Source organism: Oncorhynchus mykiss, chromosome 27 (genome assembly GCF_013265735.2).
Source record: "Oncorhynchus mykiss isolate Arlee chromosome 27, USDA_OmykA_1.1, whole genome shotgun sequence".
Taxonomy (NCBI): domain Eukaryota; kingdom Metazoa; phylum Chordata; class Actinopteri; order Salmoniformes; family Salmonidae; genus Oncorhynchus; species Oncorhynchus mykiss.
The window spans coordinates 17,357,501-17,380,963 of NC_048591.1; the positions used below are offsets into that span (position 1 = coordinate 17,357,501).

General features: G+C 46.8%; 1 protein-coding gene across 1 annotated transcript in view; it reads left to right on the forward strand.

Moving 5' to 3' along the window:
* Window positions 1–20,833, forward strand: part of LOC110507111 (unconventional myosin-VIIa) — a 56,591-nt gene extending 35,758 nt beyond the window's left edge. Inside the window, exons 18-49 of the mRNA XM_036965589.1 lie at window positions 871–963; window positions 1,710–1,804; window positions 1,941–2,025; window positions 2,225–2,443; window positions 2,654–2,737; window positions 3,402–3,635; window positions 3,836–4,039; window positions 4,377–4,553; window positions 6,625–6,714; window positions 6,939–7,066; window positions 7,483–7,609; window positions 7,795–7,914; window positions 8,145–8,318; window positions 8,471–8,698; window positions 9,866–10,033; window positions 10,359–10,476; window positions 11,581–11,707; window positions 12,048–12,217; window positions 12,294–12,484; window positions 12,652–12,779; window positions 13,002–13,159; window positions 13,394–13,547; window positions 13,753–13,908; window positions 14,244–14,349; window positions 14,526–14,639; window positions 14,960–15,047; window positions 15,599–15,705; window positions 18,001–18,186; window positions 18,406–18,522; window positions 18,704–18,787; window positions 18,943–19,062; window positions 19,218–20,833. Coding sequence (XP_036821484.1) covers window positions 871–963; window positions 1,710–1,804; window positions 1,941–2,025; window positions 2,225–2,443; window positions 2,654–2,737; window positions 3,402–3,635; window positions 3,836–4,039; window positions 4,377–4,553; window positions 6,625–6,714; window positions 6,939–7,066; window positions 7,483–7,609; window positions 7,795–7,914; window positions 8,145–8,318; window positions 8,471–8,698; window positions 9,866–10,033; window positions 10,359–10,476; window positions 11,581–11,707; window positions 12,048–12,217; window positions 12,294–12,484; window positions 12,652–12,779; window positions 13,002–13,159; window positions 13,394–13,547; window positions 13,753–13,908; window positions 14,244–14,349; window positions 14,526–14,639; window positions 14,960–15,047; window positions 15,599–15,705; window positions 18,001–18,186; window positions 18,406–18,522; window positions 18,704–18,787; window positions 18,943–19,062; window positions 19,218–19,310 — 4,443 coding nt within the window. The 3' untranslated portion in view covers window positions 19,311–20,833. The remainder of the gene's footprint in view (window positions 1–870; window positions 964–1,709; window positions 1,805–1,940; window positions 2,026–2,224; window positions 2,444–2,653; window positions 2,738–3,401; window positions 3,636–3,835; window positions 4,040–4,376; window positions 4,554–6,624; window positions 6,715–6,938; window positions 7,067–7,482; window positions 7,610–7,794; window positions 7,915–8,144; window positions 8,319–8,470; window positions 8,699–9,865; window positions 10,034–10,358; window positions 10,477–11,580; window positions 11,708–12,047; window positions 12,218–12,293; window positions 12,485–12,651; window positions 12,780–13,001; window positions 13,160–13,393; window positions 13,548–13,752; window positions 13,909–14,243; window positions 14,350–14,525; window positions 14,640–14,959; window positions 15,048–15,598; window positions 15,706–18,000; window positions 18,187–18,405; window positions 18,523–18,703; window positions 18,788–18,942; window positions 19,063–19,217) is intronic.
* Window positions 20,834–23,463: the final 2,630 nt, after the last annotated feature.

Below are 23,463 nucleotides of genomic sequence, written 5' to 3' on the forward strand. Positions count from 1 at the left end.
TCCACTGATGTTACCTGTCCCCTGATGTTACCTGTCCACTGATGTTACCTGTCCCCTGATGTTACCTGTCCACTGATGTTACCTGTCCACTGATGTTACCTGTCCACTGATGTTACCTGTCCATTGATGTTACCTGTCCACTGATGTTACCTGTCCACTGATGTTACCTGTCCCCTGATGTTACCTGTCGACTGATGTTACCTGTCCCCTGATGTTACCTGTCCACTGATGTTACCTGTCCCCTGATGTTACCTGTCCACTGATGTTACCTGTCCCCTGATGTTACCTGTCCACTGATGTTACCTGTCCACTGATGTTACCTACCCACTGATGTTACCTGTCCACTGATGTTACCTGTCCACTGATGTTACCTGTCCCCTGATGTTACCTGTCCACTGATGTTACCTGTCCCCTGATGTTACCTGTCCCCTGATGTTACCTGTCCACTGATGTTACCTGTCCACTGATGTTACCTGTCCACTGATGTTACCTGTCCCCTGATGTTACCTGTCCCCTGATGTTACTTGTCCACTGATGTTACCTGTCCACTGATGTTACCTGTCCCCTGATGTTACCTGCCCACTGATGTTACCTGTCCCCTGATGTTACCTGTCCCCTGATGTTACCTGTCGACTGATGTTACCTGTCCCCTGATGTTACCTGTCCCCTGATGTTACCTGTCCCCTGATGTTACCTGTCGACTGATGTTACCTGTCCCCTGATGTTACCTGTCCCCTGATGTTACCTGTCCACTGATGTTACCTGTCCCCTGATGTTACCTGTCCACTGATGTTACCTGTCCACTGATGTCACCTGTCCCCTGATGTTACCTGTTCACTAATGTTATCTGTCCACTCTGTGTGTGTGTAGGAGGACCTGAGGGGAACTTGTCAGCGTATAGCGGAAGTTGTCCTTGGGAGAGATGATGATTGGCAGATGGGAAAGACCAAGATCTTCCTCAAGGTAACTATAACACCTGGACCTGGACCAAATAGCATCATATTAGGGTGCCTGGTCTCTGTGTGGGTAGCAGGTAGCCTAGCGGTTCAGAGCATTGGACCAGTAACTGAAAGGTCGCTGGTTCGACTCCCCGAGCCGACTAGGTGAAAAATCTGCCAATGTGCTCGGAACTTCACCCTAATTGTATGTCGCTCCAGATAAGGGCGTCTGCTAAATTACAAAAAAATGTATGAAAACACTTAAATGGAGAAAAGTAGTGCACTATATAGGGAAAAGGGTGACATTTGGCAGAAGTTCTGCATTTTTGATAGAGGTTTTATCTGAAATATGCAAGTTGTCTACAATACCTTGTCTTAGTAAGAGGGAAGAAATTCACTGTGCAGTGGAACTCAACCGCAATTGTGCCTCTGTTCACGAGGACAGCACTAGGGGTGGGGTCAGTGGTGGGCTGATTATCATGGTGATGGTCGTCATAGCTGAGGTAGTTATCAGAGCGACCAGCTGGTCAGACAGGAAGTAAAACAGGAAGTAAAATCTGTGAAGTGAAGCCAGGGCAGCAAGGGCAGCGCCCACACTTCCCCAACAGGAAACAAACAGCTCAGAGGAGGAGAGGAAATGAACAGATTAAGGAAGAGAGGGATGTCACGAACATAAATCAGAGGGTCTTTAGAATGTCTGTTTAGAATCTACTGATGATCACTTCTAGTTTGTGTGTGGCTGTGTGTCTGCACGTGTGTGTGTTTGTTTAGGACCACCATGACATGCTGTTGGAGATAGAGAGAGACAAGGCCATCACGGACAAGGTCATCCTCATCCAGAAGGTTGTACGAGGCTTCAAGGACAGGTGAGGCCGTAGTCATAGCAACCCGGTTAGACTGTTGGCACAGCAACCCGTTTATACTGTTGGCAAAGAAACCAGCTGAGACTGTAGTCATTGCAACCAGCTTTGAGTTAACAATCGCATCACTTGGTCTCAACAGGTCCAACTTCCTGAAGATGAGAAAGTCAGCCATGATGATCCAGAAGACGTGGCGAGGATATCACTGTCGCAAGAACTATGGAGCTGTGAGTTTTAAAAACTTGATCACTTCTTATTGACATGAGCTGAACTGTTCCTTGTATCATTAATCAAATGACAATCTCTTACTTTAATTTCTCCTCCATGGCCTCTCCACCTCCTCCCCCTCTTCTCCTCCTCTCCTCCCCTCCCCTCCACCTCCTCCCCCTCTTCTCCTCCTCTCCTCCCCTCCCCTCCACCTCCTAGATGCGGGCAGGGTTTGCCAGACTCCAGGCGTTGTACCGCTCCAGGCGGCTGTACGTAACGTACCACGTGGCCAGACAGAGAGTGATGGGTCTGCAGGCCAGGTGTAGAGGCTGTCTGGTCCGAAGGGCCTTCAGACACCGCCTATGGGCCGTCATTACCATCCAGGCTCACACACGGGGCATGATCGCACGACGCCTCTACAAGAGACTGAAGGGAGAGGTGAGAAAGAGACAGACACACGCAGTGCAGACTGAAAGAAAGCCTCAGTCCCTTTCACTCTCACATCCTAACCCTTCCTCTCTCTTTCACGCTCTCTTTCTCATTCTCTCTCTACCTCTCTCTCTCTCTCTGTTTCCTCCCTCTCTCTCTCTCTGTTTCCTCCCTCTCTCTCTCTCTCTGTTTCCTCCCCCCTCTCTCTCTCTCTCTCAGTATCGGAGGAGGTTGGAGGCAGAGAAGCTGCGTCTGGCTGAGGAGGAGAAACTGAGGAACCAGATGAGCGCTAAGAAGGCCAAGGTCTGGAACACACACACACACACACACACACACACACACACACACACACACACACACACACACACACACACACACACACACACACACACACCAAAAATATGAGGGGGCACAAAATAGGTGAGGATGGCTGGGGGTGGTCCGGAGGGGGGCTAGGCCCTGCAATCCAGAGTTATAATCATTATTCTTAATTCTATGTAAAAGATATGTCAATTTTTCTGCATATCTAAGCATACCTCTTGAGCTGTCTGTATCCTCCTGACTGGTGGTTCTGAATTTAAAGAAACTATGCTCTCTGCATCTGTGCTAAAATCTGAGTAAAATATTGAAAGGAATGTGAGTCTAATTCAATATATTTAGTTATTGCTTGCTTTTCTGAAGTCTACCAACCTTGCCTGCAGGCATGCCAGCTAAGCCAGTTAGACAAGCTAGCTACTCTAACTTGGTAGCCTGAAATGGTTTCATGGCAGCTAGTTATGAGGTTGTCAGATTGGGAACCTGTCTGGGCTAGCTAAAGCCATCTTCATAAAATGTCTATGTGGCTAGTACTATTACAGAGAAACAACAATTGTTTTTAGGACAAATCTGAGTGGCCACTTGCCCCTGTGGCCCCTATGGACATGACGCCTCTGCACACACACACCTATTAACACCCTGTCTTCTGCAGGTTGAAGCAGAGCGTAACCACCAGGAGCGACTGGCCCAGCTAGTGAAGGAGGATGCGGAGAGAGAGAAGAGAGAAAGGGAGGAGGTGCGGAGGAAGAAGGAGATGGTGGAGCAGATGGAGAAAGCCAGACATGAGCCGGTGAACGACTCTGACATGGTGGATAAGATGTTTGGCTTCCTGGGGACAACAAACTCCTTCCCTGGCCAGGAGGGTGCGCCACCAGCTGGGTTTGAGGTGAGAAGGTCGCCACCTAGTGGACACACAGACACAATGTTACAGTTAACACCTTAATCTGCTCTGGGCTACGTTCCAATCGTTCGCTAAGTGTCTTTGTGTGCGTGTGTGTGTGTGTGTGTGTGTGTGTGTGTGTGTGTGTGTGTGTGTGTGTGTGTGTGTGTGTGTGTGTGTGTGTGTGTGTGTGTGTGTGTGTGTAGGACTTGGAACGTGCCCAGAAGGAGCTTGAGGAGGAGGATTTAGATGATGTTCTTCCTCTCCCTGAGGATGAGGAGGATGACCTGTCGGAGTATAAATTTGCCAAGTTCGCTGCCACCTATTTCCAGGGCACCACAACACACACCTACATCCGACGGCCACTTAAACAACCGTTGCTGTTCCATGAAGACGAGGGCGACCAGCTGGTTGGTCACATGACCTCTCAACTCTGACACCTAACCCCTGACCTCTAACCCCAGTAGACCATGGGTGTTTGTCAGACTGTTGTTTCAGGCAGCCTCCTTCTACCCAACTGTACTTTCTAATCACAGCATGAACACTGTTTAGGGTTGCAAAAATTACAGTAACTTTTCCCTACTTTCTCCAGTTGTCCAGAAATCCATATTGGAAGATTCCTGGAATCAGGAGGGAATAAGTAGGAAATCCGGAATCTTCCAACCACGATTGATAGAAAACCAGGGAAATTTGGTTAAGGTACCGGAATGGTTGCAACCCTAACACTGTTGGTTGCTCTTCCCCCAGGCAGCGTTAGCGGTATGGATCACGGTGCTGAGGTTCATGGGAGATCTCCCAGAGCCCAAGTACCACACGGCCATCACTGACGGCTCGGAGAAGATCCCTGTGATGACCAAGATCTACGAGACGCTGGGCAAGAAAACCTACAAGAGAGAACTACAGGCCCTGCAGGGGGAGGGAGAGGTGAGAGTAGGGAGGGGAGAGAGAGAACTACAGGCCCTGCAGGGGGAGGGAGAGGTGAGAGTAGGGAGGGGAGAGCGAGAACTACAGGCCCTGCAGGGGGAGGGAGAGGTGAGAGTAGGGAGGGGAGAGAGAGAACTACAGGCCCTGCAGGGGGAGGGAGAGGTGAGAGGAGGGAGGGGAGAGAGAGAACTACAGGCCCTGTAGGGGGAGGGAGAGTTGAGAGGAGAGGGGAGAGAGAGAACTACAGGCCCTGCAGGGGGAGGGAGAGGTAAGAGGGGGAGGGAGGGAACTACAGGCCCTGCAGGGGGAGGGAGAGTTGAGAGGAGAGGGGAGAGAGAGAACTACAGGCCCTGTAGGGGGAGGGAGAGTTGAGAGGAGAGGGGAGAGAGAGAACTACAGGCCCTGCAGGGGGAGGGAGAGGTGAGAGGGGGAGGGAGGGAACTACAGGCCCTGTAGGGGGAGGGAGAGTTGAGAGGAGAGGGGAGAGAGAGAACTACAGGCCCTGCAGGGGCAGGGAGAGGTGAGAGGAGGGAGGGGAGAGAGAGAACTACAGGCCCTGTAGGGGGAGGGAGAGTTGAGAGGAGAGGGGAGAGAGAGAACTACAGGCCCTGCAGGGGGAGGGAGAGGTGAGAGGGGGAGGGAGGGAACTACAGGCCCTGTAGGGGGAGGGAGAGTTGAGAGGAGAGGGGAGAGAGAGAATTACAGGCCCTGCAGGGGGAGGGAGAGTTGAGAGGAGAGAGAGAACTACAGGCCCTGCAGGGGGAGGGAGAGTTGAGAGGAGAGGGGAGAGAGAGAACTACAGGCCCTGTAGGGGGAGGGAGAGGTGAGAGGGGGAGGGAGGGAACTACAGGCCCTGCAGGGGGAGGGAGAGTTGAGAGGAGAGAGAGAACTACAGGCCCTGTAGGGGGAGGGAGAGGTGAGAGGGGGAGGGAGGGAACTACAGGCCCTGTAGGGGGAGGGAGAGGTGAGAGGGGGAGGGAGGGAACTACAGGCCCTGTAGGGGGAGGGAGAGTTGAGACGAGAGGGGAGAGAGAGAACTACAGGCCCTGTAGGGGGAGGGAGAGTTGAGAGGAGAGAGAGAACTACAGGCCCTGCAGGGGGAGGGAGAGGTGAGAGGGGGAGGGAGGGAACTACAGGCCCTGTAGGGGGAGGGAGAGTTGAGAGGAGAGAGAGAACTACAGGCCCTGCAGGGGGAGGGAGAGGTGAGAGGGGGAGGGAGGGAACTACAGGCCCTGTAGGGGGAGGGAGAGTTGAGAGGAGAGGGGAGAGAGAGAACTACAGGCCCTGCAGGGGGAGGGAGAGGTGAGAGGGGGAGGGAGGGAACTACAGGCCCTGTAGGGGGAGGGAGAGTTGAGAGGGGAGAGAGAGAACTACAGGCCCTGCAGGGGGAGGGAGAGGTGAGAGGGGGAGGGAGGGAACTACAGGCCCTGTAGGGGGAGGGAGAGTTGAGAGGAAAGAGAGAACTACAGGCCCTGTAGGGGGAGGGAGAGGTGAGAGGGGGAGGGAGGGACCTACAGGCCCAGTAGGGGGAGGGAGAGTTGAGAGGAGAGGGGAGAGAGAGAATTACAGGCCCTGCAGGGAGAGGGAGAGTTGAGAGGAGAGGGGAGAGAGAGAATTACAGGCCCTGCAGGGGGAGGGAGAGGTGAGAGGGGGAGGGAGGGAACTACAGGCCCTGTAGGGGGAGGGAGAGTTGAGAGGAGAGAGAGAACTACAGGCCCTCCAGGGTTAGGGCGAGGTCAGAGTAAATATTTGACTGTGTACTGTGTACAAATGTACTTACTACGACTGTGATATGTCATTGTCTCACCTAGCTGTCTTAAGATGAATGAATAAGAACTGATTAAGAGCTTCTGCTAAATGACTAAAATGTAAAATGAGGGAGGAGGGAAGAGGTGGGAGTAATCGATAATAACACTTAGCTATAATCTCATTCGGTTAGATTCTACCTTAGTTAAACCGTCATGGTCTGATACCCCGTGTTGCTCTGGGTAGTACAACACAGTAGTGCTTCCTAGAAGACGTTTCCTATCTGATTCATAAACTGTGTCCTGCTGTGACCCCTCCTCTATAGACCCCCCATTCAGACAGCAACAAGAAGAACAGTGTCCGACACAAACTAGTGTCCCTCACCCTGAAGAAGAAGTCCAAGATTACTGAGGAGGTAAGAGAGAGGAGGAGGAGAGGAGTATCACTGTGGAGGAGGTGTTGGAGTTGAAAGCATCCTAGAAGTGGTAAAATGGCCCTATTTAGTAAATGACTTTTGACCAGAGCCCTATGCTCCATGATAAATAGTAGTGCACTATATAGGGATAGGGTGCAATTTGGGACACAGACAGTATGTAGATCAGATAGAATGTCCAGTGTTGATGATGAGTTTTCTGTTAGGTGACCAAGCGCCTGAACGACGGAGAGATTAGTCTCCATGGCAACAGCATGTTAGAGGACCGGCCCACCTCTAACCTGGAGAAACTCCACTTCATCATCGGCAATGGAATACTACGACCTGCCCTGAGGTAGACCCACACACATACGAGCACACCCACACACATGCTTACACACACACACACACACCCACACACATGCTTACACACACACACACACACACACCCACACACATGCTTATACACACCCACACACACACACACACACCCACACACACACACACACACCCACACACACACACACACACACACCCACACACATGCTTATACACACACACACACACACACCCACACACATGCTTATACACACACACACACCCACACACATGCTTATACACACACACACACACCCACACACATGCTTACACACACACACACACACACACACACACACACACACACACACACACACACACACACACACACACACACACACACACACACACACACACACACACTCTGACCTGTCCAGTGTGTGTACTCTGTAGGGATGAGATCTACTGCCAGATCTGTAAGCAGTTGAACCAGAATCCTTCTAAGAGCAGTCACGCCCGCGGCTGGATCCTCATCTCTCTGTGTGTCGGCTGCTTCGCTCCCTCTGAGAAGTTTGTCAAGGTCAGTCAGAATACACATACTACTATAGACTCTGCTTGCGTCCCAAATGACACCCTATTCCCTTTATATAGTACTTTTGACCAGGGTCCACAGAGCCATTTGGGATGTAGCCATTGTTAAACTCTATACTTTCTCTATAATTACATCCCTTCCTCTATAACTGCATTACATCCTGTCTCCTCCAGTACCTGCGTAACTACATCCATGGGGGTCCTCCTGGCTACGCCCCCTACTGCGAGGAGAGACTCAGACGCACGTTTGTTAACGGCACCAGAACACAACCCCCGTCCTGGCTGGAGCTACAGGTGCACACACGCACACACGCACACACTCGCGCACAAACAAACAAACAAACATACAAACACATACACACACACAAAGAAATATCCCTTACCTCTCATTCTCCTCTCCTCTCTCCACCTCTCTTCTTCTCGCCCCTCCATCTGTCCTCCCTCTCCCCCTCTCTCCCCCCTCTCTCCCCTCCTCCACCCTCCCCCTCTCTCTCTCCCTCTCCATTCTCTTTCTTCTCTCCCAGGCCACTAAGTCTAAGAAGCCCATCATGTTGCCAGTAACCTTTATGGATGGGACCACTAAGACGTTGTTGACAGACTCAGCTACTACGGCCATGGAGCTGTGTAACGCCCTGGCAGACAAGATCAGCCTCAGAGACCGCTTTGGATTCTCTCTCTATATCGCCCTGTTTGACAAGGTAATACACAGCCACACATACACACACACACACACACACACACACAAGGATGCACGCACACAAACACACACAGGTACACAGGCAGGCATGCACACACATACACATCATGCATGTGCAGTATTCCAGTGTGAGCAGTGTGTGTGTACCACCAGGTGTCCTCCCTAGGCAGTGGAAAGGACCATGTGATGGATGCAGTGTCCCAGTGTGAGCAGTATGCCAAGGAGCAGGGTGCCCAGGAGAGAAACGCCCCCTGGAGACTGTTCTACAGGAAGGAGATATTCACCCCCTGGCACAACCCTGCAGACGACGCTGTGGCCACCAACCTCATCTACCAACAGACTGTACGGGGGGTAAAGTTTGGAGAGTACCGCTGTGACAGGGTGAGTTTTACAATCACGTTGACCATCTCTCTCTCTCTCTAGCTCTCTCTCTCTCAATTCAATTCAATTCTATTTAATTCAAAGGGCTTTATTGGCCTGAGAAACAAATGTTTACATTGCCAAAGCAAGTGGAATAGACCATAAACAAAAAGGAAATAAACAAGGAAAACATCTCTCTCTCTCTTTTCGTCTATACAATGACTTGGGAGAGCTAGCCAGTCAGCAGTACTATGGGAACTAAGGATCTCAGATCCTGACCCTAACCTCTGTCTCTCTCTCCAGGATGACTTGGGAGAGCTAGCCAGTCAGCAGTACTATGGGAACTAAGGATCTCAGATCCTGACCCTAACCTCTGTCTCTCTCTCCAGGATGACTTGGGAGAGCTAGCCAGTCAGCAATACTATGTGAACTAAGGATCTCAGATCCTGACCCTAACCTCTGTCTCTCTCTCCAGGATGACTTGGGAGAGCTAGCCAGTCAGCAGTACTATGTGAACTAAGGATCTCAGATCCTGACCCTAACCTCTGTCTCTCTCTCCAGGATGACTTGGTAGAGCTAGCCAGTCAGCAATACTATGTGAACTAAGGATCTCAGATCCTGACCCTAACCTCTGTCTCTCTCTCCAGGATGACTTGGTAGAGCTAGCCAGTCAGCAGTACTATGGGAACTAAGGATCTCAGATCCTGACCCTAACCTCTGTCTCTCTCTCCAGGATGACTTGGGAGAGCTAGCCAGTCAGCAGTACTATGGGAACTAAGGATCTCAGATCCTGACCCTAACCTCTGTCTCTCTCTCCAGGATGACTTGGGAGAGCTAGCCAGTCAGCAGTACTATGGGAACTAAGGATCTCAGATCCTGACCCTAACCTCTGTCTCTCTCTCCAGGATGACTTGGGAGAGCTAGCCAGTCAGCAGTACTATGGGAACTAAGGATCTCAGATCCTGACCCTAACCTCTGTCTCTCTCTCCAGGATGACTTGGGAGAGATAGCCAGTCAGCAGTACTATGGGAACTAAGGATCTCAGATCCTGACACTAACCTCTGTCTCTCTCTCTAGGATGACCTAGCAGAGTTAGCCAGTCAGCAGTACTATGTTGACTATGGTTCTGATCCTAGCTCTAACTAATCCCCCTTCTCTCTCTCTCTCCCTCCCTTTCTCTCTCTCTAGGATGACCTAGCAGAGTTAGCCAGTCAGCAGTATTATGTGGACTATGGTTCTGAGATCCTGACAGAGCGTCTGCTGAGCCTGATCCCATCCTACATCCCCGACCGAGAGGTCAGCTCCTCCCGGAGTGTGGAGAAATGGGCCCACGTCATCATGGCTGCCCATAAAAAGGTGCTCCTCCCTGAGGAACGATTTGCCAGGCTCCCTTCTAGGGACTCTGTATGTCACAGGTTTTGATGTTTGATCTAGTAAACTACCAGGTTTTACTCTCAATTATTTTGATCATAATATGTGATTGTTTTAACTTGTTTTTTAAATACACCCATTATAAGTCACTAAGGATGTGTCCCAAATCGCACCATATTTCCTACATAGAGCACTACTTTTTTACATGATCACTATGGACCCTGGTCAAAAGTAGTGCACTATATAGGGAATAGGAGGCCATCTGGGACACAACCTAACTGTTTGTCCCCCCCTCTCCTCTCCACACCAGGGCATCTACACCCAGCAGAGGTTTGACCCCCAGAAGGTGAAGGAGGAAGTGGTGGACTTCGCTCGCTACAAATGGCCGCTCCTCTTCTCACGCTTTTATGAGGCCTTCAAGCTCTCAGGTATGTTACTCTACCTGCTGTAACGTACCTACTGTACCTGCTGTAACGTACCTAATGTAACGTACCTGCTGTAACGTACCTGCTGTAACGTACCTGCGGTAACGTACCTGCTGTAACGTACCTGCTGTAACAAACCTGCTGTAACGTACCTGCTGTAACAAACCTGCTGTAACAAACCTGCTGTAACGTACCTGCTGTAACAAACCTGCTGTAACAAACCTGCTGTAACGTACCTTCTGTAACGTACCTGCTGTAACAAACCTGCTGTAATGTACCTGCTGTAACAAACCTGCTGTAACGTACCTGCTGTAACAAACCAGCTGTAACAAACCTGCTGTAACGTACCTGCTGTAACAAACCTGCTGTAACGTACCTGCTGTAACAAACCTGCTGTAACAAACCTGCTGTAACGTACCAGCTGTAACAAACCTGCTGTAACAAACCTGCTGTAACGTACCTGCTGTAACAAACCTGCTGTAACAAACCTGCTGTAACGTACCTTCTGTAACGTACCTGCTGTAACAAACCTGCTGTAATGTACCTGCTGTAACAAACCTGCTGTAACGTACCTGCTGTAACAAACCAGCTGTAACAAACCTGCTGTAACGTACCTGCTGTAACATACCTGCTGTAACGTACCTGCTGTAACGTGCCTGCTGTAACGTACCTGCTGTACCTGCTGTAACGTACCTGCTGTAAAGTACCTGCTGTACCTACTGTAACGTACCTGCTGTACCTGCTGTAACGTACCTGCTGTAACATACCTGCTGTAACATACCTGCTGTACCAACTACCTTCATTAATACCTGTCAGTCAGTCTGTTTGGTGCTGAACCTCATCATATCTCTTGCGGAGGTTGTTCCTGGAAACTACTGTAGGTATACATGTGATCTAGGCTTAGTCCTAATTTCCTCACTCCTTCCAAAGTGTGCATGCACCCTACCCGTCATGGATTTACAAGCATTGGATTGGTGTACTCGTTCGCTGTAGGGAGTCCATGACAGGGAGTTTGAAAGTGTGCACTTTGGTATGAGGACAGAGAATCGGGACACAGCCCTAGACACGGGTCCATACTCTGATCCCGCCTCTCACTCCACCATACAGGTCCAAGTCTGCCTAAGAATGATGTCATTGTGGCGGTGAACTGGACAGGGGTGTACTTTGTGGACGAACAGGAGCAGGTGCTGCTAGAACTCTCTTTCCCAGAGATCACTGCAGTCTCCAGCAGCAGGTGATTTGGAGTCCATCCTAACACTGTTGCCCTCTCAACCATAAACATATCAATTACTCTGTTTCTTTTTATTTTCTTCTATCCTCTTTTCTCCTAAACTCCTAATTTCAAGAAGCTTACTATGTAGCCAGTAACCATTAATATTAATACATTTCATTTGTATAATTAGATAGCCACCCTCCTTACTTAGGCTAGCCACCCTGTGTTGCTGTTTTGTTGGTGGACACCTCAACCCCCTACATTTAGCTGACCTTCTTTCTCTCCCTTCTTCTGAGACTGCTAGTTAGCTCCGTGCATGAGCAATTCTTTGAGCATGTTGTCTTCTTCTGTGTGTTGGTAGAGGTGGTAAGCTGCAGGGGCAGAGCTTTACGTTGGCGACCATAAAGGGCGATGAGTTTACGTTCACGTCGACCAACTCTGAGGACATCAGAGACCTTGTGGTAACATTCCTAGAGGGCCTGAGGAACCGGTCCAAGTACGTGGTGGCTCTGCAGGACAACACCAACTCTGGTGAGTAGAGTACACACACAAACACACACACACACCCCCACACACATCCACACAAACTGTACCTTGTCCCCTCTAGGTGGGGAGGAGTCTACGTTCCTGTCGTTCCAAAAGGGAGACCTGATTCTATTGGACCAAGAGACAGGTCAGCAGGTCATGACCTCTGGCTGGGCCCATGGGGTCAATGAACGGACCAATCAAAAAGGAGATTTCCCTGCTGATGCCGTCTACGTCCTGCCCACTGTTACCAGACCTCAGGCTGACGTAGTGGTGAGACACACACACACACACACACACACACACACACAGCCTACACTGTAATGGTCTATCTGCGTGATTCTTAATCACCCCCCCCCCTTCTTTCTCTCTCTCTCTCTCTCTCTCTCTCTCTCTCTCTCTCTCTCTCTCTCTCTCTCTCTCTCTCTCTCTCTCCCTAGGCATTGATTACCATGACACCAGACCAGAGACAGGAGACGGTGCGTTCATCTCAGCTGGTTTTGCCGGAGACTGGAGAGGAGAGGGTTAAACCTTACACACTGGAAGAGTTCAGCTATGACCACTTCAGGTAGACACACACAGACACACGCTCATACGCATGCATGCAGGCACACACACACACATACACACAAACACACAAACACACACAATACAAGTTGCAGTATTTGTAACCGTGTGGGTTTTTTGTCTAAAGAAAATGTTACCTAATCAATACCTGTCACTACACCTCTCCCCCTTCTTTCTCCTCCCCCTTCTCTCTCTCCCTCTCTCTCTCTCCCTCTCTCTCCAGACCTCCTCCCAAACACACTCTGAGCAGGGTGATGATCACTAAGAACAGAGGGAAGGCCTCAATGTGGAGCTGCACCAGAGAGCCTATCAAACAGCCCCTACTGAAGAAGGTCCTCAGCCATGAAGACCTGTCACAGGATGCCTGTATGGTCTTCATAGATATCCTTTACTGGCTAACACAAACCGTCTGTAGTGTGCGTGTGCTTCTGCTTGTGTTTGTTTCAGATTCATGATCTTGTGATGAGGTAAACCTGCCTGCAACTGAAAATCCTCCTCGACCAGATATGGAATTTCCTTCTGGCCTAATGGTTAAAACGTTGGTTTCCCAGGAGACGGGGGTTCAGATCCCACCTGTGTCGTTTGTGTAATATGTAAACTCCTTGACTATGCCACCTATGATGAAGTATATGGGGGACTACCCGTCTAAGCGAACACGTTCTGTTAACGAGCTGACGGACCAGATCTTTGAAGGAGCTCTGAAGGCCGAACCTCTAAAAGATGAGATTTTCTGTCAGATCCTCAAACAACTCACAGACAACCACGTCAAGTAAGAACGCACGCACGCACGCACGCACGCACGCACGCACGCACGCACGCACGCACACACACACACACACACACACACACACACACACACACACACACACACACACACACACACACACACACACACACACACACACACACACACACATCCTAAACTTCTCTCAGATACCTCTGTTACATTGTGTCGTAACCATGTGTGTGTGTAGGTACAGTGAGGAGAAGGGCTGGGAGTTGCTGTGGCTGTGTACAGGGCTGTTCCCTCCTAGCAACATGCTGCTGCCTCATGTCCAGCGTTTCCTTCAGTCCAGGAAACACCACCCTCTGGCTCAGGACTGTATGACACGACTACAGAAGGCCCTACGGTAACACATACGTGGGCACAAACACGCGCGCACATACACGCACACATACACACACATTCACACACACACTCACACTCTGTTAATGATACAATCCTCTTCTGCTAGTTAATTTCTTAATGTTGTTGTTATTATTGTTGCTGTTGTTATTATTATTGTTGCTGTTGTTATTATTATTATTGTTGCTGTTGTTATTAGTATTATTGTTGCTGTTGTTGTTATTATTATTGTTGGTGTTGTTGTTATTAGTATTGTTGGTGCTGTGATTATTATTGTTGGTGCTGTTGTTATTATTGTTGGTGCTGTTGTTATTATTATTGGTGTTGTTGTGGCAACAGGAATGGCTCGAGGAAGTACCCTCCCCACCTAGTGGAGGTAGAGGCCATCCAACATAAGACCACCCAGATCTTCCACAAAGTCTATTTCCCTGACGATACTGATGAGGTACACTCACGCACACACTGACACACTCACACGCACTCACACACACACACACAGACTATCTTTCTGGCTTTGTTCCTGTTTGTGATTTACAGGTGTTTACTGTGCTGTCATTGGCTGGTGTATGTGATTGACAGGTGTTTACTGTGCTGTGATTGGCTGGTGTGTGTAATTGACAGGCATTTGAGGTGGAGTCCAGCACCAAGGCTAAAGACTTCTGTTTGGCGATCTCTGCTCGCCTGCTGCTCAAATCACCCGAAGGATTCAGCTTGTTCGTAAAGATCTCCGACAAGGTGATAGACACATGCACACACACACACACACACACACACACACACACACACATGCACACTAATGCCTTGTTCGTCGATGCAGCAGATTTAGCAGGCAGCAGCTGACTGTCTGATCTACAAATCACCTGGATGATCATAAATAACTACTCATTATTATTTGTAGATCAATCAGTCATTCACAATTGACCCACAATATATCACAGAGTTGATACTCTCCAACATGCCCCAACTCCTCTTTGTGTGTGTGGTGTGTGTGGTGTGTGTGGTATGTGTGTGTGGTGTGTGTGAGGTGTGTGTATGTGTGTGTGTGTGTGTTGTAGGTGATAAGTGTACCAGAGGGAGATTTCTTCTTTGACTTTGTCAGACACCTCACAGACTGGATCAAGAAGGCCCGGCCCTCTAAAGATGGTATGTCATAAAAACTATGATTTAGAGTGAACTATCCCTTTAATATGTACCTTCTGTTTAATATGAACTATCCCTTTAATACAAACTATCCCTTTAACGTGAACTATCCCTTTAATATGTACTATCTGTTTAATATGAACTATCCCTTTAATATGTACTATCTGTTTAACATTAACTATCCGTTTAATATGTACTATCTGTTTAACATGAACTATCCCTTTAACGTGAACTATCCCTTTAATATGTACTATCTGTTTAATATGAACTATCCCTTTAATACAAACTATCCCTTTAACGTGAACTATCCCTTTAATATGTACTATCTGTTTAATATGAACTATCCCTTTAATATGTACTATCTGTTTAACATTAACTATCCGTTTAATATGTACTATCTGTTTAACATGAACTATCCCTTTAACGTGAACTATCCCTTTAATATGTACTATCTGTTTAATATGAACTATCCCTTTAATATGTACTATCTGTTTAACATGAACTATCCCTTTAACGTGAACTATCCCTTTAAGGACTTTAACGTGTGTGTGTAGGTATCGTACCGTCTCTGACCTACCAGGTGTTCTTCATGAAGAAGCTGTGGACCAACACTGTTCCTGGTAAAGACTCCTTCGCTGACTCCATCTTCCACTACTACCAGGTAGGAGGGGTGGGGGGGTGGGGTGTAACGGAACTGGTTCCACTTGTCCTAAGTAAACTTCCCAGGTTCAAACCCTGACAATGTTCACATACTAAGGCTGGGATTCAATCAAAGGTGCGTTGTTTGTTGTTATGGCTTGAGCCGACCCCTACAGCGTTTACCATGAATGTGATCTCCAGGAATATTTAGTTTTTACCTTTTATTTATCCAGGTTAGTCTCATTGAGGTACAAATCAATGTTTCAAGAGAGACCTGGTCCAACCAAAACAGCAGCATGGGGGAACAATGTTTGAGACAAATATCAGACATACTGTAAAAACTTACAGACATAGACACGCCATAAAAAAAGTATGAAATGTTGATGTAGACGCATACATTTCAATTACAGAAACATAAAATCGTCATAGATAAAAAAATATATATATATTATACAGTGGCTTGCGAAAGTATTCGGCCCCCTTGAACTTTGCGACCTTTTGCCACATTTCAGGCTTCAGACATAAAGATATAAAACTGTATTTTTTTGTGAAGAATCAACAACAAGTGGGACACAATCATGAAGTGGAACGACATTTATTGGATATTTCAAACTTTTTTAACAAATCAAAAACTGAAAAATTGGGTGTGCAAAATTATTCAGCCCCTTTACTTTCAGTGCAGCAAACTCTCTCCAGAAGTTCAGTGAGGATCTCTGAATGATCCAATGTTGACCTAAATGACTAATGATGATAAATACAATCCACCTGTGTGTAATCAAGTCTCCGTATAAATGCACCTGCACTGTGATAGTCTCAGAGGTCCGTTAAAAGCGCAGAGAGCATCATGAAGAACAAGGAACACACCAGGCAGGTCTGAGATACTGTTGTGAAGAAGTTTAAAGCCGGATTTGGATACAAAAAGATTTCCCAAGCTTTAAACATCCCAAGGAGCACTGTGCAAGCGATGATATTGAAATGGAAGGAGTATCAGACCACTGCAAATCTACCAAGACCTGGCCGTCCCTCTAAACTTTCAGCTCATACAAGGAGAAGACTGATCAGAGATGCAGCCAAGAGGCCCATGATCACTCTGGATGAACTGCAGAGATCTACAGCTGAGGTGGGAGACTCTGTCCATAGGACAACAATCAGTCGTATATTGCACAAATCTGGCCTTTATGGAAGAGTGGCAAGAAGAAAGCCATTTCTTAAAGATATCCATAAAAAGTGTCGTTTAAAGTTTGCCACAAGCCACCTGGGAGACACACCAAACATGTGGAAGAAGGTGCTCTGGTCAGATGAAACCAAAATTGAACTTTTTGGCAACAATGCAAAACGTTATGTTTGGCGTAAAAGCAACACAGCTGAACACACCATCCCCACTGTCAAACATGGTGGTGGCAGCATCATGGTTTGGGCCTGCTTTTCTTCAGCAGGGACAGGGAAGATGGTTAAAATTGATGGGAAGATGGATTGAGCCAAATACAGGACCATTCTGGAAGAAAACCTGATGGAGTCTGCAAAAGACCTGAGACTGGGACGGAGATTTGTCTTCCAACAAGACAATGATCCAAAACATAAAGCAAAATCTACAATGGAATGGTTCAAAAATAAACATATCCAGGTGTTAGAATGGCCAAGTCAAAGTCCAGACCTGAATCCAATTGAGAATCTGTGGAAAGAACTGAAAACTGTTGTTCACAAATGCTCTCCATCCAACCTCACTGAGCTCGAGCTGTTTTGCAAGGAGGAATGGGAAAAAATGTCAGTCTCTCGATGTGCAAAACTGATAGAGACATACCCCAAGCGACTTACAGCTGTAATCGCAGCAAAAGGTGGCGCTACAAAGTATTAACTTAAGGGGGCTGAATAATTTTGCACGCCCAATTTTTCAGTTTTTGATTTGTTAAAAAAGTTTGAAATATCCAATAAATGTCGTTCCACTTCATGATTGTGTCCCACTTGTTGTTGATTCTTCACAAAAAATACAGTTTTATATCTTTATGTTTGAAGCCTGAAATGTGGCAAAGGGTCGCAAAGTTCAAGGGGGCCGAATACTTTCGCAAGGCACTGTACGTACCACCGCATCAAGTCCTAATGACAATCACATTCCTCAGTAACATGTGAGTCAACAAACGTTTTAAACTCCTCCAGGGAAACAAGATTCTGGGGTTTCAAGCTGGTCTGGAGAGAATTCCAAGACCACGGAGCTGATTAGCTAAAACACTTTTTGCCATGATCTGTTCTGATTTTAGGATCCGCTAAAAGTAAGTAGGAGTGAGATTGTAACTGGTCATTTTTGCCCTTTGGTTGCTAGGAACTGCCTAAGTATCTCCGTGGTTACCATAAGTGTAGTCGTGACGAGGTGTTCCAGCTGGGAGCGTTGATCTACAGGGTGAAGTACGAAGACGACAAGTCACACTTCCCCTCAATACCCAAGATCCTCCGGGAGCTGGTGCCGCAGGACCTGATTCGCCAGCTCTCCCCAGATGACTGGAAACGGGTGAGACGAGACTTCTCCCAACTGTCCTGGGCTCTAATTTGCTGCCCTGGCTCTATTCTTAATGGCAGTCTTCATCATGATTGACTACTGCGTTCAGAGTATCTTTATCTGTGACCTAATCAGCTGTTTTCTTGTTTTTTTGTCTCTGTTTTTTGGTGTGTGGCTGTGTGTGTGTTTGTGACTTTGCATACATGCGTCCATATCTGTGTGTGTTTGTAGTCTGTAGTAGCTTATTTCAATAAGCAGGCTGGTAAGTCCAGGGAAGAGGCCAAACTCCACTTCCTGAAGATCATCTTCAAATGGGCCACGTTCGGATCCGCCTTCTTCGAAGTCAAGGTAACCATGCCGCTCAGTGATGTCATTCTCAATCTTACCTTGGGGGTAACGATGCTGTCTGTCTGCCTGGTCTGTCTGTCTGTCTGGGATGTCTGACTGTCGGTCTGTCTGTCTGTCTGTCTGTTGGTCTATCCAATACTGTGTACCTCCTCTCAGTCAGTGTGATATTCTCTCTGTTCAGCAAACCACAGAGCCCAACTTCCCAGAGATCCTCCTGATTGCTATCAACAAGCATGGAGTCAGCCTTATAGACCCAAAGACCAAGGTGTGTATGTGTGTGTAGTTAGGTCCTTTGTTAATTCCCAAGGGGAAATGTCCTGTGTGTGCGTTACATGACCTCTCATCTCTTTCTCTAGGTGTTTGTGTGTGAACATGTGTAACCTGGTATTTCACTGATGCGTGTGTGTATGTCTACAACAGGACATCCTGACCACCCACCCATTCACTAAGATCTCCAACTGGAGCAGCGGTAACACCTACTTCCACATCACCATCGGCAACCTGGTCAGGGGCAGCAAGCTGCTGTGTGAGACCTCACTGGTGAGACATAATCACACACACACACACACACACACACACACACGTAAAAAACACACATGCCCTCACGTACGCACATGTACACATACACACGCACTCACACGTACTTGATGAAAACACTCAGATGTGTGTGTGTGTGTGTGTGTGTGTTTTTTCAGGGCTATAAGATGGATGACCTCCTCACTTCCTACATCAGTCAGATGTTGACCACCATGAGTAAACAGAGAACTGGGCGGGGACACAGCAAGTGAACTTCCTATTGGCAGGAAGCTGCAGAGCTTATTAGAATACTGCGACCTGTTGGCCAGCCCTGCAGCTGGGGGCGGAGCTTCTCTAACCAGGTTTGGAGAATGAGCCGCAGCCCATCCTCTAGCACTGCCTCCAGCTATGCCCATAGCAACGACCTTAGCAACGTCTATAGCAACAACCCTAGCAACGATCCTGATGACGAGCCTTCCAGTGAGGATGACTACCTCTAAGCCCCGCCCCTTTATCTTCCCAGAGAGAGAGAGACACACACACACACACACACAGTTAAATTAGTGTTTTTGGAACATTTCGTTCAAACTGAAGAGTTGGCAGTCTGTTAACAAGGAGACGCTTGTTAATAACCAATCATTGGATGGACAGACTGAATGGAGAGCCATGTGATTGGGTACTTTAGCTAGACAATTAAGTAGTTACTGAAAAGAATAATTAAGTTAACTTACTGAGTAAAATAACCATAAAAAGCTTTAATACACAGACCTGGAAGAAAAGAGGTTTGCATGCTCTTATTGTAGCTGAATAGATTTTCACTGAACTGTCAATACATAGGTATATTGTTAGTTTTTTTTAAGCCTTAACTGTTGTTTTTTTAAATGAATGTGTCTTTTAAGCCAGTTGCCTCTGTTTCTGAAGCAGCATGGTAGTCTATGTGACAGACCGCTGCAGTTCTGGGCAGTCTGTGGTTTTTTATATTATTCTTGTGTTTGTTTTGTGTCTCTTATCATCAGAGTTAAAGCTAATTTATACAGAGGCTACGCAAGTATGCAACTCAAGCTTTGCAAAGTGGCAGTTCTGCGTACTTGAGCAGCAGAAAAATGCAAACGGGCAGCCTCGGGAGTGGTGACTCAACACAATGCAAGATGTTATTGTGTTGCCTACTTGCTTATGGTATAATTAGGCTTTAGTTCAGAGGTCTGTCTGCTGTAAGCCTCGGGTGGACTGGCTGCCCTGGAGTTTTAACATAGAGCATTAGTGTTTGACCAGAAAGGATCATTATCTGTAGTTTTTTTGCAGATCTATGTGCTGTAGCTCTATGAGACGTGTTTAACTCAACAATGGCCTTTGTCATACTCACTAGAACTAGGGTTGCAAAGTTCCCTACAATCCTTAGTTGAACCAGGTCTAGACCTGAATCAGCTGGAAAACACCTGATCCATGGATGATTATGAGTTCTGTATGAAGAGTTCTATACCCTACGTCAAAATGATACCCTTTATAGTGCCCAGGTCAAAAGTAGCGCACTATATAGGGAGTCATTTGGGACGCAAACTACAGTGGCTTGCGAAAGTATTCACCCCCTTGGCATTTTTCATATTTTGTTGCCTTACAACCTGGAATTAAGATAGATTTTTTGGGGTGTTTGCATCATTTGATTTATACAACATGCTTACCACTTTGAAGATGCAAAATAGTTTTTTGAGAAACAGCCAAGAAACAAGACAAAAAAACAGAAAACTTGAGCGTGCATAACTATTCACCTCCCCCATATTCAATACTTTGTAGAGTCACCTTTTGCAGCAATTACAGCTCCAAGTCTCTTGGGGTATGTCTCTATAAGCTTGCCAAATCTAGCCACTGGGATTTTTGCCCATTCTTCAAGACAAAACTGCTCCAGCTCCTTCAAGTTGGATGGGTTCCGCTGGTGTACAGCAATCTTAAAGTCATACCACAGATACTCAATTGGATTGAGGTCTGGGCTTGACTAGGCCATTCTAAGACATTTAAATGTTTCCCCTTAAACCACTCAAGTGTTGCTTTGGCAGAATGGTTAGGGTCATTGTCCTGCTGGACGGTGAACCTCCATCCCAGTCTCAAATCGCTGGAAGACTGAAACAGGTTTCCCTCAAGAATGTCCCTGTATTTAGCACCATCCATCATTCCTTCAATTCTGACCAGTTTTCCAGTCACTGCTGATGAAAAAGATCCCCACAGCATGATGCTGCCACCACCATACTTTACTGTGGGGATGGTGTTCTTGGGATGATGAGAGATGTTGGGTTTGCACCTGACATAGCATTTTCCTTGATGGTCAAAAAGCTACATTTTTGTCTCATCTGACCATCTGACCTTCTTCCATATATTTAGGGAGTCTCCCACGTTTGCTTATTTTTTTTCGGGCCACTCTTCCATAACAAAGGCCAGCTTTGTGGAGTGTACGGCTTAAAGTGGTCCTATGGACAGATACTCCAATCTCCGCTGTGGAACTTTGCAGCTCCTTCAGGGTTATCTTTGGTCTCTTTGTTGCCTCTCAGATTAATGCCATCCTTGACTGCTCTGTGCGTTTTGGTGGGTTGGCCCTCTCTGTTGTGGTCCCATATTCTTTCAATTTTAATAATGGATTTAATGGTGCTCCGTGGGATGTTCAAAGTTTCTGATATTTTTTTATAACCCAACCCTGATCTGTACTTCTCCACAACTTTGTCCCTGACCTGTTTGGAGAGCTCCTTGCTCTTCATAGTGCCGCTTGCTTGGTGGTGCCCCTTGCTTAGTGGTGTTGCAGACTCTGGGGCCTTTCAGAACAGGTGTATATATACGGAGATCATGTTAAACTTAGATTGCATACAGGTGAACGTTATCTAACTAATTATGTGACTTCTGAAGGTAATTGGTTGCACCAGATCTTATTTAGGGGCTTCATAGCAAAGGGGGTGAATACATATGCACACACCACTTTTCCGTATTTTTTTAAAGAAGTTATTTTTTTTATTTCACTTCACCAATATGGACTATTTTGTGTTTGTCTATTACATGAAATCCAAATAAAAATCCATTTAAATTACAGGTTGTAATGCAACAAAATAGGAAAAACTGCGCCAAGGGGGTGAATACTTTTGCAAAGCACTGTATGTGTTAGTTGTGCGGTGTCCAGGCAGGATGCTGATATTACTGTCTGTTTCTCTTGTTCTGCACAGAGGAGCAGAACTTCCCTCCAGCCCTAACTAACCTGACTGTCTGCTGTTGAATTTGTTGGTTTTTGTTTAAGATTTTTGGTACTTATTTCATATTTACATTGTGTAAAGTATCTGTCCATTTAGTGAAACTATGGTTTGTATGAGGAGTGAATCTATAGTCCTGAGGGGATACAGTTTACACTAGCAACACAGAGTTCTGGGTGAATTTCCACTATAAAGCTCTACATGTAGTTTACAACAAAAGGCACCCTATTCCCTATATAGTGCACTACTTTTAACTAGAGCCCTATGGTCCCTGGTAAAAAATAAATAAATAAGGCTATGAGCAAAATAAATGTACTATTTAGGGAATAGGGTGCCATTTAGGATGCAAAGTGTCCCCGGTCTGTCTGGGTAATATTACTACAGCAGCTGTGTTGCTCTACTGTTTGGACAGAAGACATGATGACTGTGGAGCTACCGACAGAGATGGCGTTAGTAGTTTTCCTTGCCCCGCCTCTCCTCTGCACCCCCCAATGAGGGCCAGGATCAAATCAGAAACCGTGCTTGACATTTAAAGGGAATTTCCAATTGAGCAGACATCTGCAGTAGTTACCTTAAAATACGATCTCCGTAAATGAGGTAGCATTGCCTTTAAAAACCGCAATGTTGATTAGAGCACTCAGATTGAATCCCAGCCGAGGTGTCTGTTTTTGTAAAAACAATAAAGATGATTGGACGAGGACAGTGGGTCGATGTATTTTTTTTCAACTGGAGTAACAGAAGTAGCGTTTTACTGTGGACATGGAATCAAATGGGTTAATCAATGAATAAACAACCAACTCAACCCTTTAAAGATGTTTAATATCAGGTATTACCATTTACAGTCAGAAAATAGGTACAGTAAACATTGAGAAGGCTCATACATTCAAACAAAATGGTCATCCTGTTAAACAGAAAACGACCAGAAATACTATGTAGCCTTTTGCTATTTAACAACAATTACATTCAGAGTGTTTGATACCTTTGAATCATTGTTGGGACCAAATATAGGTTTTGATTCATGATAGCATGGTATTTGTATAGCCTAGCGGTCTCTAATGCAAGCAAGGTGCAATTCTACCAATGGCAGAAGATAATTATTTTACTCTCTGGTCATCAGAATATCAACTGCTCTGTTGTTAGTTGGTTTACTGTGAACATACAGATTGTCAACATGTATTTTTTTTGTCTTGGAGTGTTCTAG